General features: G+C 34.8%; 1 protein-coding gene across 1 annotated transcript; it reads left to right on the plus strand.

Annotated features, from left to right (window-relative positions):
- Positions 1-11,196: 11,196 nt before the first annotated feature.
- Positions 11,197-13,999, plus strand: LOC149556606 (laccase-12-like). Its single transcript, XM_089831000.1, has 6 exons — positions 11,197-11,401; positions 11,494-11,645; positions 11,742-11,986; positions 12,177-12,305; positions 12,396-13,334; positions 13,594-13,999. The coding sequence occupies exons 1-6, from the start codon at positions 11,267-11,269 to the stop codon at positions 13,722-13,724; spliced, it is 1,731 nt and encodes a 576-aa protein (XP_089687126.1). The 5' UTR covers positions 11,197-11,266; the 3' UTR covers positions 13,725-13,999.
- Positions 14,000-14,219: the final 220 nt, after the last annotated feature.

Consider the following 14,219-nt stretch of genomic DNA (forward strand, 5'->3'; position numbering starts at 1 on the left):
ATCAGAATGAAATTGTGTCTTGTCTCCCTTAGATTATCCAACCTCATCACATTAAAATGTTGAGGGCAATTCCTAAAGCTCAAGAGGTGAAACAAGCTTTGTTTTCCTTACCAGTCGATAAAGCCCATGAGTCAAATGGCTTTCCTACTCTCTCTCTTTTCAAGTTTATTGGGAGGTGGTTATGGAAGATGTGGTTAAGGTTGTTCAGGAACTAGTTGGGGCTAGAAGCCTTCTTAAAGAAATTAATTCTACTTTTATGGTTCTCATTCCCAAAGTTCCAAGGGTTGATTCTATGGAGCAATTTAGGCCTATAAGTCTTTGTAATTCTTTCTATAAGATCATTTTCAAGGTGTTAACTATCAAAATTCTAAATATTCTTCCTTTAATCATTTCTAGGCAATAGATTGGTTTTGTCCTTGGTAGGAAGATTTTGGATTCTATCATGATGGTTCATGAAGTTATTCACTCCCTTGAAGCAGGTAAAAGGGAAGATTCGCTACTCAAGCTGGACCTTTCAAAGGCCTATGACTGGGTGGATTGGACTTTCCTTGATTCTATCCTCTAGGCTTTTGGCTTTGATCAATATGTTTGCAAGCTTATTTCTCAACTTAAATTTCTACTTCTTCACTTGCCATTATGGTCAATGGGGCTCCTTCTGATTTCTTCAAACCTTTGAGAGGTTTAAGGTAGGGAGACCCTCTCTCTCCTATTCCATTTATTATCATGGCTATTTGTATTAGTAGGTTGATTGAGAAGAATAGATAGGAAGGGAGATTAAGAGGGATTAGGCCCTCTTCTAGGAATGTTTATTTTACTCATCAACAGTTCGTGGATGACACTATTATGGGAGGGGAATATTTTGTTAAGGAGGCTAAAGTGATGGAAGATCTTCTAGATGTGTATATCATAGGTTTAGGCCAGCTAATTTACCTGGGAGAAGAGTTCATTTTTCTTTATTAATACTCTTGTTTACAAGCAACTAAAGATACCTAGGATTCTTGGGTGTGGGATTGGTAAGCTACCTTCAAGCTATCTTGGTCTCCCAATGGGAACTAAGCCTCCTGATTCTTTCTGGAATGGGATTCTTGAAAATTTTTGCAAGAAGTTGGCTAGGTGGAAAGGAGCTACACTAAGCCAGGAAGGTAAATGTCTTTTAGTAAAGTCCACTCTTCTAAATCTCCCAATGTATGCCCTGAGCCTCTATGGTATACCAACCAAATTTGCTTACAAAATGGAAAAGATCTAGAAAGATTTTTTGTGGTCTAGTCTTGAGGAACATAAAAGATATCCTTTATTGGCTTGGCATAATTTTAGCCTCCCTAAGAGCTATGGTGGTCTTGGTATAAGGAAATTAAAACTTCTCAATAAGGCTCTCCTAGCCAAAAAAATATGGCACATTTTCAAAAACACAAGGGAATGGGGAGATATTTTAGTGGAGAAGTATATTAGAAGGCCTTATCTAAAGTTCTTGCTCAATAATGTTGACATACTGAATGGTTCATTCATTTGGAATGGTATCCTTAAGGAAAGAGATCTAGCCAAAGCTAAGACTAAGTGAAAAGTAGGGAATGGTGATGACATTCTCTTCTAGCATGATAACTGGTTGATTCAGGGTCTTCTAATTAATAATCCTATTTATGGGAATTGGGATAATGTTTGTATCAGGAAATTTGGATTAATAGATAGAGACTATAGAACAAACCGAGGATGGAGAGACCTGACTTTTATCTTGAATGATCTCAAGCTGATAATGTTGATACTGAACTCAATGATTCTAAATAATAAGAGGGATGAACTAATATGGGAAGATCATCCTAATGGTTGTTACTCAGTTGCTTCAGGATATAATTCTCTTTGGAGTTTGAAAGAGAAACCTCCTTAGGCCAGGGCTTGGGTGCCTAGCCTTACTCTAAAGATTAATATGCTTTTCTGGCTAGCTTTACAAGATAAAATTCTTACATTAGAAAACTTGAAGAAAAGAGGTCACTATATCCCAAATAGATGTATTTTGTGTAAATAATAAGAGGAGTTGGTTAATCATATGTTTATCCATTTTCCTTACTTTAGGGAAGTTTGAGACCTTATTACAAATAATTTTGGCATCAGTTGGTGCAAACCAGGTAATGTGCTAGATTTCTTTTGTCAATGGAATAGCATGTATAAAGGCACAAACTTGCAAGATCTAAGCACCTGGTCTTTGCCTCACTTCTATTGGGGACTTTAGAAGGAAAGAAATAATAGAATATTTAGAGATAGGGAGGAACCTGCTTATGTTTTGGCAAATAAAATCAATAGGCATATGAAGAAAAATTACCAAATTAGAAAGGGGGGAGACATTGAAGATGGGGGTAAGAAAAAGGAGAAGGAAAAGGACAAGAGATCTAAAAGATAGGAGGTGAAATGGAAGCTTCCACTTGAGGGATGGCATAAAGAAAACTTTGATGGCATAGAAAAAGAGAATCCTGGTCCCTCAGGATGTGGAGGTATTATAAGAAACTACTATGGTGAAGGGATTGTTGCTTTATCTTACCCATTGGGACATTAGACAAACCATTATACTAAAGCCAGTGTAGCTCTCCACACGATGAAATTAGCTTTGGACAAGGGTGTTAAAAAACTATGGTTGGAGGGGGACTCAAATAACATCATCAGATGTATTAAAGGGGCTATCCAACCATTATGGACAATAACAAACATCATTGAAGAAATCTATTTAACACTTGGTAAATTTGATAGCATCTACGTCAATCATGTATATCGAGAGGAAAACTTGGTGGCTGATTAGTTTTCCAATGATGTAGTAAAGAAAGACATGGTGATGATTTGGAATATCAATGGAAATATTCTAGTAGGTGCAAAAATCCTAATTGATTTGGGAAAAATCCAGGGAGGTATGGGGGAAATCCAAAGAAAATTATGGATACAAATGAGAATATGGGTGTAAGTGCAATAATGGTAAATACAAATGGAATAGGTGGATAATGTTATTAGTGTCAAATTGACATGTTTTATAGGTCAATTTTTGTATGCACCATTTTAATAATATTGAAAGAAAAAATGAATAAAATCAAAGCTATTTCCACGTATTCAGAGAGTTGAGAAAGGGTTTCAGAGGACAGAGTTTATGAGAATAGTTAGTGTTGAGCTTACAGAGATGGTGGGGGAAAGAAGCAGGAAAGAAGCAGTAGGTGAGGTAGAAAAATGGAAACAAAGAACTAAAATGTGGGAGAAGTTAGAAAAGGGAGAAATTGCAAAATATATAGCTTAGAAGCTCCATGGATACAACCATGCGATTAGTGATCTTATGGTAAATTCATGGAAAGATGGATGGGTCAAAGTTGATGGGGTCTTGTATTAGGTGACCATGGACATCATTGCTCATATAACTAAAATTCTAGATGAAGGGCTGAAGTTTTACAAAGATAAAAAGGTGTCTGTGAATGTTGTGAAAGACTTTGCAGAAAATACAAAAGAAAAGAAGGAACTGGTCAAGAGCAAAACATACTATGAGATGGATTCGATAAAGAAACTATGGAGGTATGTTTTGAGGGCTATTATTGAGTATATATCTTTAGACATGAGATTTGATAGGGTTAGGACACATCATTTTGTTCTGCTCAATCATTTTCATTATGGGATTAAGGTCTCTTTCCCTTTTTATTTATATACTTCCATGCATAAGAATATTTATGTGCACATGAAAAAGCCTACTTTGAATTTGGCCTTGCATGAGGGTTTACCGCTTTTGATTTGTGAGCATTTCAAGGCTCAATCTAGAAGCAAAACCCCCATCCAAGCAGTTGCAGCATCCGAGGAGATGGAGAGTTCAAACTTTTCATTTGACATAGATGATGTTCAGAGTATAAGTTTGGAGGATGAAGATGCTAACCCTTCATCTAGAAAGAAGGATACGACTTTTGAGAAGAAATTTCCTTCGTCAACTAAAGCCTCGTGTAGGAAAAGTTCCAAGGGGATTGGGTTTAAAATTTTTGGTCAAGGAGATGAGGAGTATAATGAGGAAGGGGATGATATGGATACTAACAAAGAGAATAAGGAGAAGGAGGATGTTAAGAGGGAGGAGCCAGTAGCTAAAAAATAGAGGAGGTCTAAGGAGGAGGACATGCCCCTAGAGGGAAAAATGGATCTTGGGCTGGAGATCACAACCATTCCTCTTTCCCCAATTTCCCCTTCTCATGAACATGATAAGGAGAAGATAGAGGATGAGAGTGGAGAGGCTGTTATAAAGGATAGGCACATTGCCTGGAATTTTTTTAATGTTAGAACATCAAAAATGGGAATCGTGAGAGAAACCATGAAACCCCAAACTCTTGAATGTAAAGAGGGAAAGCTCTAGATGGAGGAACTCATTGATCTAGCCCTAGTGGCTATTAGTGATAATACAAGGAAAATTGGCATGAATTTGATAAATAATGCTAGAAATAGTATGATTGATAATTTTAGGTCAATTAAATGGCTCTACCATAAACTAGAGGAGGTCAAAGAAAGAGTGGATTAGTTGGAAAACCAAGGGAAGAAGTTAGAACATGGAAATTTGACAAATTAGGGGATGGCCTCAGATTGGTGGAAAAAAGAATTCAGAATCTAGAAAATTACAATCATAATTTGGAAAACCAAATGATTTCAATCCTAAATTCTCTTCATGAAAATATCTCTTCTCTTGCCGGAAAGCTGAAAGCCAAGGGGTTTCCTGGAGGATAGTGAGGAAAAGGATAGAGGTGGAGATAGGATGGATGAGGAAATGACTACAAACATTACCTTCATCAACTTGGATTAGGTGGGTCAGAAGAAGTAGGAGCATATTGTTGAGGAGATCTAGAAAGCCTATGAAGTGGCAGAAATGATGCAGGAGCTAGAAAGTAAGGTGGAGGAGTAACAAAGGTTTTTCATTTCTTGTGTTTTGGACTAACTGATTTTTGTAGGTTTTGGTTTTTGGCTTTTTTCTTGTCTATTGATCTAGCCTTTTGGTTGGCCATAGTACTATGGCTAGGCTATTGTTGCTTATTATCAGCCTTTTGATATGTATGGACTGTGGTTGCGCTTTTGTTGTTTATTATCAACCTTTTGATATGTATTAACTTTTGGGTTTCAGGATCCCTATAATACCTATTTTTCTTATCAAAAACTAATATTCTAGATGCTTTAGAGTAGAAGCCCAACAAAATCTTGATAGATTTAGCTTCCTTGACTAAGGCTTTTCCAAGGAAGATAGTATCATCAATAGATTATTGATGAGGGTTGATGAGATCAAATGAAGAATTTAACAATGGAGATAAGATTGCTCCTCACCAAGAGATTAGAATACCCACTAAGAAATTCATCAAGGATCATGAAGAGGATTAAGGAAATGGGATCACCTTTCATTAGACCTATGGTTGACTTAAAGAACAAGAAGGGCGTGCAATTTACCAAACCAAAATAGAAGTAGTAATAATTTTTTCACTAGATTGATAGCACGATTAGATAAACTAAACACCTTAGTAAATTTAAGAAGAAAATACTAATCAACTATGTCATAAGCCTTAGAAAGATCCAATTTAAGAAAAACATTGTCCTTCCTTAGGTTAGGCCATAGTAATGGTTCCCATTTTTCATCATGAACAAATTGGATGAAAAGTGGGCACAATGATTTTTAAAGGCTTCATTCGAAGCCTCCACATGCCTTCACGAAAATCCATGTGGTTGTTGACTTTGTGCAAAGCCACATAGGCTTCACATGAAGCCTATGGATTCATGAAAAGCCTATGTGGCCCACCAGCTCACAAGGTCTTTGAGCGAAGCCCTATGGGCTTCTCATGAAACCTTTATGGCTTCACACAAGGCCTTTAGGGCTTCACTCAAAGCCTTTAAGTCTTTAATTTTTATTGTGTGGCCTAAGATGCTTCACTTGAAGCCCCTATGGGATTGGTGGTTAACCACCTCAAGGACTTCGCATGAATCCCCTTTGAGCGAAGTCCCCAAAATGGGCTTCACATGAAGCCTCTAAAAAAGGAAATTTCAAGAATTATTCAAAAAAATTATCAAATGTTTCCATTTTGAGGGCTCAAACAAGGGCCAAATAGGTCCATATTGACAAACTAAATATAGAAAAATGTTGTCCTCTCAATAATCTTTCAAATGAGTATATTTTTAGGATATATTGTGTTTATTGAGATTTTTTTTTTTTAGTTTTATTAAATATAGGTTTTTTTTCCATTTCAAAAATCTTTTTTTGAAGCTTCAATGAAAATAGTAAATTAGATAATAATTTTTTTAAAATATGATCATCAAAGCTATGTGTGTTAGCTTTCTATAAAATCAAGAAAAAATCCATTTCGATAAATACAAATCAAATTATATTGATAAAAAACAACCTATGTCTAATTTATTACTAGTGTGACTTTGCCACTAAATAAAATCTATAATTTTTGACAAAATTGAATGAAACCAAAAAAACTTGCTAAATATCAATGTTACTATTATAGCTTGAACGAATTTTGTAATTATCATTTTTTAAAAAAAAATGTTGATAAAAAACCCATCACTCTTTGAAAATGTCAATTTTCATATAAACTAGTTCTCAAAGGAGATGAAAAAATGGACTTCAATCAAATTTTAAAATAAATAAATTAGAAACAAGATTGAAAATGCTAAAAATCACTAGTTTACATCATTTCCAAATTCTTTACGATTTTTTAGTAATATGCATTTGAAAAAGAAGTTTTCTCAAGAAATATCTATTTTAGTGTTAAACTTGGCCAAAAAGAAGGAACCATTACAATGGCCTAAACCCCACCCTCCCCCAACAACTTATTAATAATGTATACACTCATGCATCATAATAATTGAGCCTAGAATTTCACTTCCTCACAGAGATAATAAAGGGGTGAAACTTAATCATCCTCAAAGTCAACACCTTGGAGATTGATAGGATGATATTTATTCATAGTATCTGGACTAGAAGCTTTGGGAATGAGAACCAAAAAGGTATTGGATTAATCTCCTTAAGGATATTATCAGCACCAAAGAATTATTTAACAAAACTAACAATTTTCTTACTAATAAAGGGAAAACATTTCTAGATGAAAAACACGAGGAAGCCATCTAAATGTGGGGTCGTATTCATTTTAAAAGAAAAGAAAACCTTCTTAAGCTCATCCTATTAAGGGATAGCCACAAGAGAATCATTAATCTCCTCCTTAAAAAATTGCAAGATGGTATGTAGGATGAAATTTTGCACCTCGATTTCAAAATTAGAGTTTGCAGTAAGAAGATAAGAGTAGAACATGGATGTCTCCAATTGGATATCATTGGACCCACTTTATAAATTTTCTCATTGATAGAAAGAAAATGAATTCTATTTATTAGTCTTACAGTTAAGAGTCAATAAATGGAAAATTCTCATGTTCTTATCCCCTTGAGTTAACTAAAGGGAGAAACACCTTTATCTCTAGAAAATTCCTCCTTAGCAATGATATCACAAAGTCTGACAAGAATGCTATTTTCCATCTCAATGGAAGATTTTTTGTATCTTGTAGTTTGCATGTACTCTTCTGAACTATCAAAAGATCCTCTTTAATTGATTCTTTTGAATGAGAATGTCCCCAAACAAATTCTTTTTCCATTTTATCATGTTTCCCTTAATAAATTTGAGTTCCTTGGTTACTTTAAACATGCCAATTCTCTAAACTAGAATACCCCAATACTCCAAAATAAAAGATTTCAAGTTTGGATGTGATAACCACATTTTCTCAAACCTAAAAGGAAAATTCATTTTGTCACAAATTGGAGCAGCCATAAAAGAGATGGGAAAGTGGACAAACCCAACTCTAGCAATAGAAGGCAAAGAGAAATGGTATTTACCAAACCAATCAATTGAGATTAGGGCCCTATCTAGATGAACTTGAATCGAATCCAAGCCAATACATCTATTAGATAATGTAAAGTTAAGACCTTGGAGGTCTAGGACATGTAGAGATTGATTGTTGGTGAGTTTCATTAAATTTGTCATTCTATCCAACTCTGAAGGAAGACAAACAAACTTCTCAATATCCCAAAAAGGGATATTGAAATCGCTCATCATCAACTGAGGCTCATTTTTTTAATATTTACTCTACTTTCTTCTAGTATCCTAGAAATGCCTTCTCTCATCCTTACTATTTGGGGTGTATATGTTAGAAGGAATCCATGAAAATTCATCTTGTATGTGGGACAATTTGATAGAAGAAAGATTCTCATCCACCAAAAGAGAAGCACCCTCAACATGAAAGGTTCCAAAAACTAACAATAACTCTTAAAAAACCTTTTAAACTACCTCTAATAACACCATAGTTATTAAAGAGTTTGATAAGTTCCACTTTTTCCAAATGCCATTTTGGTTTCTTGAATCAAAATATTATCTGAATGTTTATCTCTAATAATATTCATAAGAATGAACCATCATTGCATAGAAGGAGGATCCAAAATATTCCTCTCAATTGTAGAATTAGAGGGCCTATTTTTTATCTCCACTAAGGGTGTTCAGTCTACCAGTCGCTCATGGGTCTCCATTAAGATCGAGGACATCCTTCTCACCTTCAACATATTTCTCAAAATTACCTCATGAAGCATCAAACCCACCTATAGATGGTTACATAGAGGACACATGAAAATTATTGCTAGTTGTAGAATTCAAATTTCTTATCCCACCCACATTCTTGTTGCACTCCATCCCCATCTAGATTAAGAACATCCTTCCAAACTCCCACTTGAATTTGTCAAAACCAACTCATGAATAATCACACCGACCTATAGATAGACATGTACTTAATGTAGAAAGCTTCCCACCTATTGTATAATTCAAACTTCTTGTCCCTCCTTCATTCTTTCTCTACTCATCCCCTTCAAGTTGTAATGAGAGAATATTACACACTTACTTAGTGTCACATTAGAAGTGAGTATATAGGGGACATATGGATTAAGGGGACCAAGTAAGATGAGAATTATATGTTATTGTGTATGTTCCCTTGGTATCATTTTGATGTGTGGCACAGTGCTAGTTTATGGCATGGATTAACAACCTATCATTCATTTTATAACTCTAGTAGTTTTATCAAGCAATACATTTCAATATTTTAGCTCACAACATTAGCTACAAATTGGTATCTTATCCTAAGTCATAGGTTCAAACCCCATGGTTAAGGAAGAGGGAGATTGTTGCAAGGTGTATGCCCTTTGTCTCCTTGTGATGTGTAGCACAAGTATGGTTTTTTACATGGCTTAACTACCTCCTTTAGATTGTATAAGTCTAGTCTATATATTTTAGTCCAACAACCCAAAATTCATAGTAAATATCATTCAAATAATAAGTGTGACCTAGGTAATTGATTGTCGGTTTAAAACTCCAAAGAAAATCTCAAATAATTAATGAATGGAGAAGTTTTCTCATTAGTTATTTGAGAAATATATATATTGACCACAATGTCTAATGATCAAATCACTCCAAAATCTAAATATTTCATCACATTTGTAGTTAACATAAGAACATTATTCTTCCATAACATATTTTTGAAGTAATTGATAGCAGCCAACAAGACGGGGGGCTGACCCCAAAGTACAAAAAGGATGATGAAACATGTTATGTTTAAAGTCAAATTGTAATTCTCATTTGTATTTTTTAACATGTACTTATATGACTGACAACACACAAAAAAGATTTGTTTTTCTACTTAATATTTTAGACTAGACCTAACTTAATATTGACAAAATCTTACTAGTTTTAATTGAAATGAAGGAATTTCTATATGTTCTAATTGCTATTACTAGTTTCTATGACTGCTAAAATATATTTTAAAATAACTCATTGAATTCTACCAACATAATTAATGGTGCAGGAAAATTATACTTGGTAAATGTTTTATTTTTTAGGAAGAGAGATTATTGGAGAATAATGACGTTGTCATTCCCATGATTGCAAGTTATCATGTAAATTAACTTTTATAGTTGTGTAAATCCACATTAACTATTCATCTACTTTCTATCCTAACAAACATAAGGTCAATATGGTAAAATTCACTTCTTATGAACTTCTATTGTTGTACATTAGTAGGCTTAATCTAATGGGTTGGATCCTTTTCTAACTAATTGTATTAAAAATATATGAACAAAAATACAAAAGAATAGTACATGCACACCCCTCTCATATATGTATATATATATATATATATATATATATATATATATATATATATATATATATATATATATATATATATATATATATATAATATTCTATTAAATTTATTAACATTGATATATGACTTATCAAATACTTAGATAATTAAATTTTATTTCAAATTATGTTAAAATCATTTTTAAAGAATTAATTAATTATAGACTTAAGTACCTCAATATTACACTTCAAAATATAAATATCTTGCTCATTGAATTTCACTACAATTACAAATTTAATTTGAATGATTTCCATAATTAACATGAGTCTATTTATAACTAATTATACTGAAAGATTGATTTTTTTATAAATTTTTTTGGCAAAGTGTAAATCTTCAAAGGGTAAATAAAGAGTGCATACTTCTGATTAAAGCATAACTTGATGCTTCTTTCAACCGCAATAGGAACACTATGAAATTTTATCTTTACCGTTATGGTAGTTCATGCCAAAAGAAACTATTCATAAATTGATAGTTTACCCATTAATACTCATTGCCCATTGATAAATTGACAGCGTACTTGTTGGAATCTATTTTTTTCAATCCGAAGCTGTTGGTAACAAGAGTACTTACAACTTGCTTACGCATGAAAGCTATCTGGTAACAACCTTCAAAAATAAACTTATCAGAATGAAAACAACCTTTAAAAATTATCCAGAAAATAAAAATAAATCGTTAAAAATAAACTTATCAGAATAAAAACAACCTTAAAAAATGATCCAAAAATTGAAAAAAAATCTTCAAAAATAAACTCTATAATGCGAACATGGGTTTTTTGGTGCAGCCTCTATCAAATTCCACAGAGAAACATGTCGATTTCTATTAATCTCTGTGTCGTTGACTTCACGGTAGCGGCTCCATTGACAGAGATAGTAAAAAGGAATATTTTTACAAAGCTCTGTGCTGGTTGGCGAACTATTCCATCATAACGCGTAACGACCCAACAAATGCACTTAATTTGGCTGCTTTCACGTATAAATATCTCATCTCAGTTCCCCTTCAATGCAACAAAAACTGAGAGCTTGAAATTAACTGAGGAATCAATTTTTCAATCTTTTAATATGGGTGCTGTACGATTCAATCAGCATTTCTTCGGATTTGGAGGTGTTTCAGAAAAGTTTCTTTGGGTATTTGTGTCAATTTTATTCGTGGTCACTACGATTGTGGCAGACTCGATTCAGAATCATACTTTTATTGTAAGTATCTTAGTAGCTTCTATTACAGCATTTGATCATTTGCCATAATGTGTTTTGTTTATATCAAACTATGTTTGTGTGCACCATCACAGATCGAGTCCCAGTCAGTGACAAAGCTATGTCAAAAGCACAGTATAATCACAGTGAATGGGCAGTTTCCGGGTCCAACGCTCTCTGTTACCAATGGAGACACTCTTATTGTCAAAGTCATTAATAAGGCTCAGTACAATGCTACAATTCACTGGTCTGTTTTACAGTAACCCAGCAATATATATTTTGTTTTAAGAAGGAATTAGTAGTAGATGTACTTTTCTGACACCTGATTGGGCATTTGTTTTAGGCATGGTGTGCGCCAGATGCGTACAGGATGGGCTGATGGGCCAGAGTATATAACCCAATGCCCCATTCGGCCTGGTGGGAGTTATACCTACAAATTCACCATTAATGGCCAAGAAGGCAGTTTGTGGTGGCACGCCCACAGCTCATGGCTCAGAGCCACTGTTTATGGAGCCCTAATTGTCCGTCCCAAAGAAGGAACACCTTATCCCTTCCCAAAGCCCGCTCAAGAGATTCCTATCGTGCTAGGTAAGATTTATTCGAAAATTTTAGTATTTGATTTTCATGATCTGCATAGTTTGTAGTCGAAAATAACAAAACTTTTGGAAAAGAATTCACTGTGAAAAAGAAAGTTGGACTTTGTTTTGTCTTTAGTACATTTTATCTGAAGATTAGCCTGTCGCTATAAAATGTATGTGTGAATGTTATTTGTGAGCAGGGGAATGGTGGAACAGAAATCCTATGGATGTTGTGAACGATGCAACGAAAACAGGAGCCAGCCCTAACATCTCAGACGCTTTCACTATCAACGGGCAGCCGGGAGATCTGTATCAGTGCTCAAGCCAAGGTGATATCAGATTATTCAAAAATCTAATTTTAGTATTGATATTGTTAGACTGTTTGCAATGAGCTGATGAAATGATATGGATGAATGCAGAAACATTTAAAGTTGGTGTGAAGACAGGGGAGACTAATCTTGTGCGAGTGATCAACGCTGCACTCAATACTGATCTGTTTGTGGTCATTGCGAACCATCAGATGACTGTGGTAGGCGTGGATGCTTCGTATACAAAGCCCTACAAAACGAGTGTGCTGATGTTGGGTCCTGGCCAAACCACAGATGTGCTAGTCACTTTCGACAAATCAGTAGGAAGTTATTATATTGCTGCTCGAGCATATGCCAGTGCTCAAGGAGCCCCATTTGATAACACCACCACCACTGCCATCTTTGAATACAGCAAAGGAAGCTCCTCCCCTGTTATGCCACAACTTCCCTTGTACAATGACACACAAACCGCCACCAAGTTTTCTTCAGGCCTTAGGAGCCTTGCCTCACAAGACCACCCTGTTTTTGTTCCTCAGAAAGTAGATGAGCGTCTTGTTTACACAATCGGATTGGGACTCATTCCCTGCCCTAACAATTCATGTGGAGGACCGAATGGAACAAGATTTGCAGCGAGCATGAACAACCACTCATTTGTTCTTCCATCCACTACTTCAATACTTCAAGCCCATCATTTCGGCACCAAAGGAGTGTTCAGCAAGGGATTTCCTGACGCTCCTCCAGTGCAGTTCAATTACACTGGACAAAACATAAGCAGGAGCCTCTGGTCTCCCTTGAAGACAACTACTGTGAAAGTGTTGAAATATAACACAGCAGTGCAAGTAATTCTTCAGGGGACTAATATCTTCATGGGCGAAAGCCACCCAATTCATTTGCATGGATATGATTTTTACATAGTTGGATCAGGATTTGGGAACTATAATGCAGCAACAGATCCGTCAAAATTCAATCTTGTGGATCCTCCGATGCGTAATACTGTGAATGTTCCAGTCAATGGGTGGGCTGCCATTCGATTTGTTGCTGACAATCCTGGTAATCATCAATCTTTTTTGCTTTCAAATTCTTACTTTCATGACGTGGCTATCCTCCTACAATTGAACAATTTTCTAAAAATCGAAAATATCATGAATTTTTCTAAAAAAATTTAGCATTTGATCTTCATGATCTGCATAGTTTGTAGTAGAAAGAAAATAATCAATACTTTTTCATGAATCTAGAAAAAAAAAAATTGACTTCATTTTATCTTTAGTACACCATTTGAATTATGTTATTTGAATGTATGGGTGTGCAGGAACATGGTTACTGCATTGTCACTTGGATGTACATATTGGGTGGGGCTTGGCGATGGCTTTCGTTGTTGAAAATGGAGGGGATTACTTATCGACTCTGGAGGAGCCTCCTGCAGATCTTCCTGCATGCTAATTTTATCAGAAGATCTTTTCTTGCTTAATTCATTCCCCACAAGTGGAACAGACCAATTGTCAGTTTTAGGCATTATATTTTTTATCAATTTTCTCGGTCCATTGCATTTCTTCTCCCATTTATTCGACTTCCCTGTTGTATTTTTATCTCCTTAGTACGATATTTGCTAAAGGAGATTTAGATTGAAAAATCAACATTACATTATCATATTCAATGGGATAATGAATCACAGCCGAATCAAATAGAAGAGCAGATTTGATTGTTGCATAGAAAAATTCTTGCGTACAACTATTGTCTATAATTAAACAACAAACCTCTGCCAATAAGCGCATGGCATTTCTAAAACCTATAAAAATGAATGATATCTATTTACTTGTTATTTTGAAATTACAAGATAACATAGCATTCTCTCAAAATTCACTGTAAACCAACAATGATGGTTTATTAAACATTATGGACGCGGCTATCCTTCTTATAAATTGCGCCATTACTAAA

The sequence above is a fragment of the Cupressus sempervirens genome, chromosome 5, assembly GCF_028749045.1.
Source record: "Cupressus sempervirens isolate cs-2001-9-10 chromosome 5, ASM2874904v1, whole genome shotgun sequence".
NCBI classification, from domain to species: domain Eukaryota; kingdom Viridiplantae; phylum Streptophyta; class Pinopsida; order Cupressales; family Cupressaceae; genus Cupressus; species Cupressus sempervirens.

Bases quoted from the DNA above. Each gene is read 5' to 3' on its own strand.
- LOC149556606 (XM_089831000.1), top strand. From the start codon at position 11,267: ATGGGTGCTGTACGATTCAATCAGCATTTCTTCGGATTTGGAGGTGTT. The intron at 11,402-11,493 runs GTAAGTATCTTA...GCACCATCACAG, and splicing joins TTCAGAATCATACTTTTATT to ATCGAGTCCCAGTCAGTGAC. The intron at 13,335-13,593 runs GTAATCATCAAT...ATGGGTGTGCAG, and splicing joins ATTTGTTGCTGACAATCCTG to GAACATGGTTACTGCATTGT.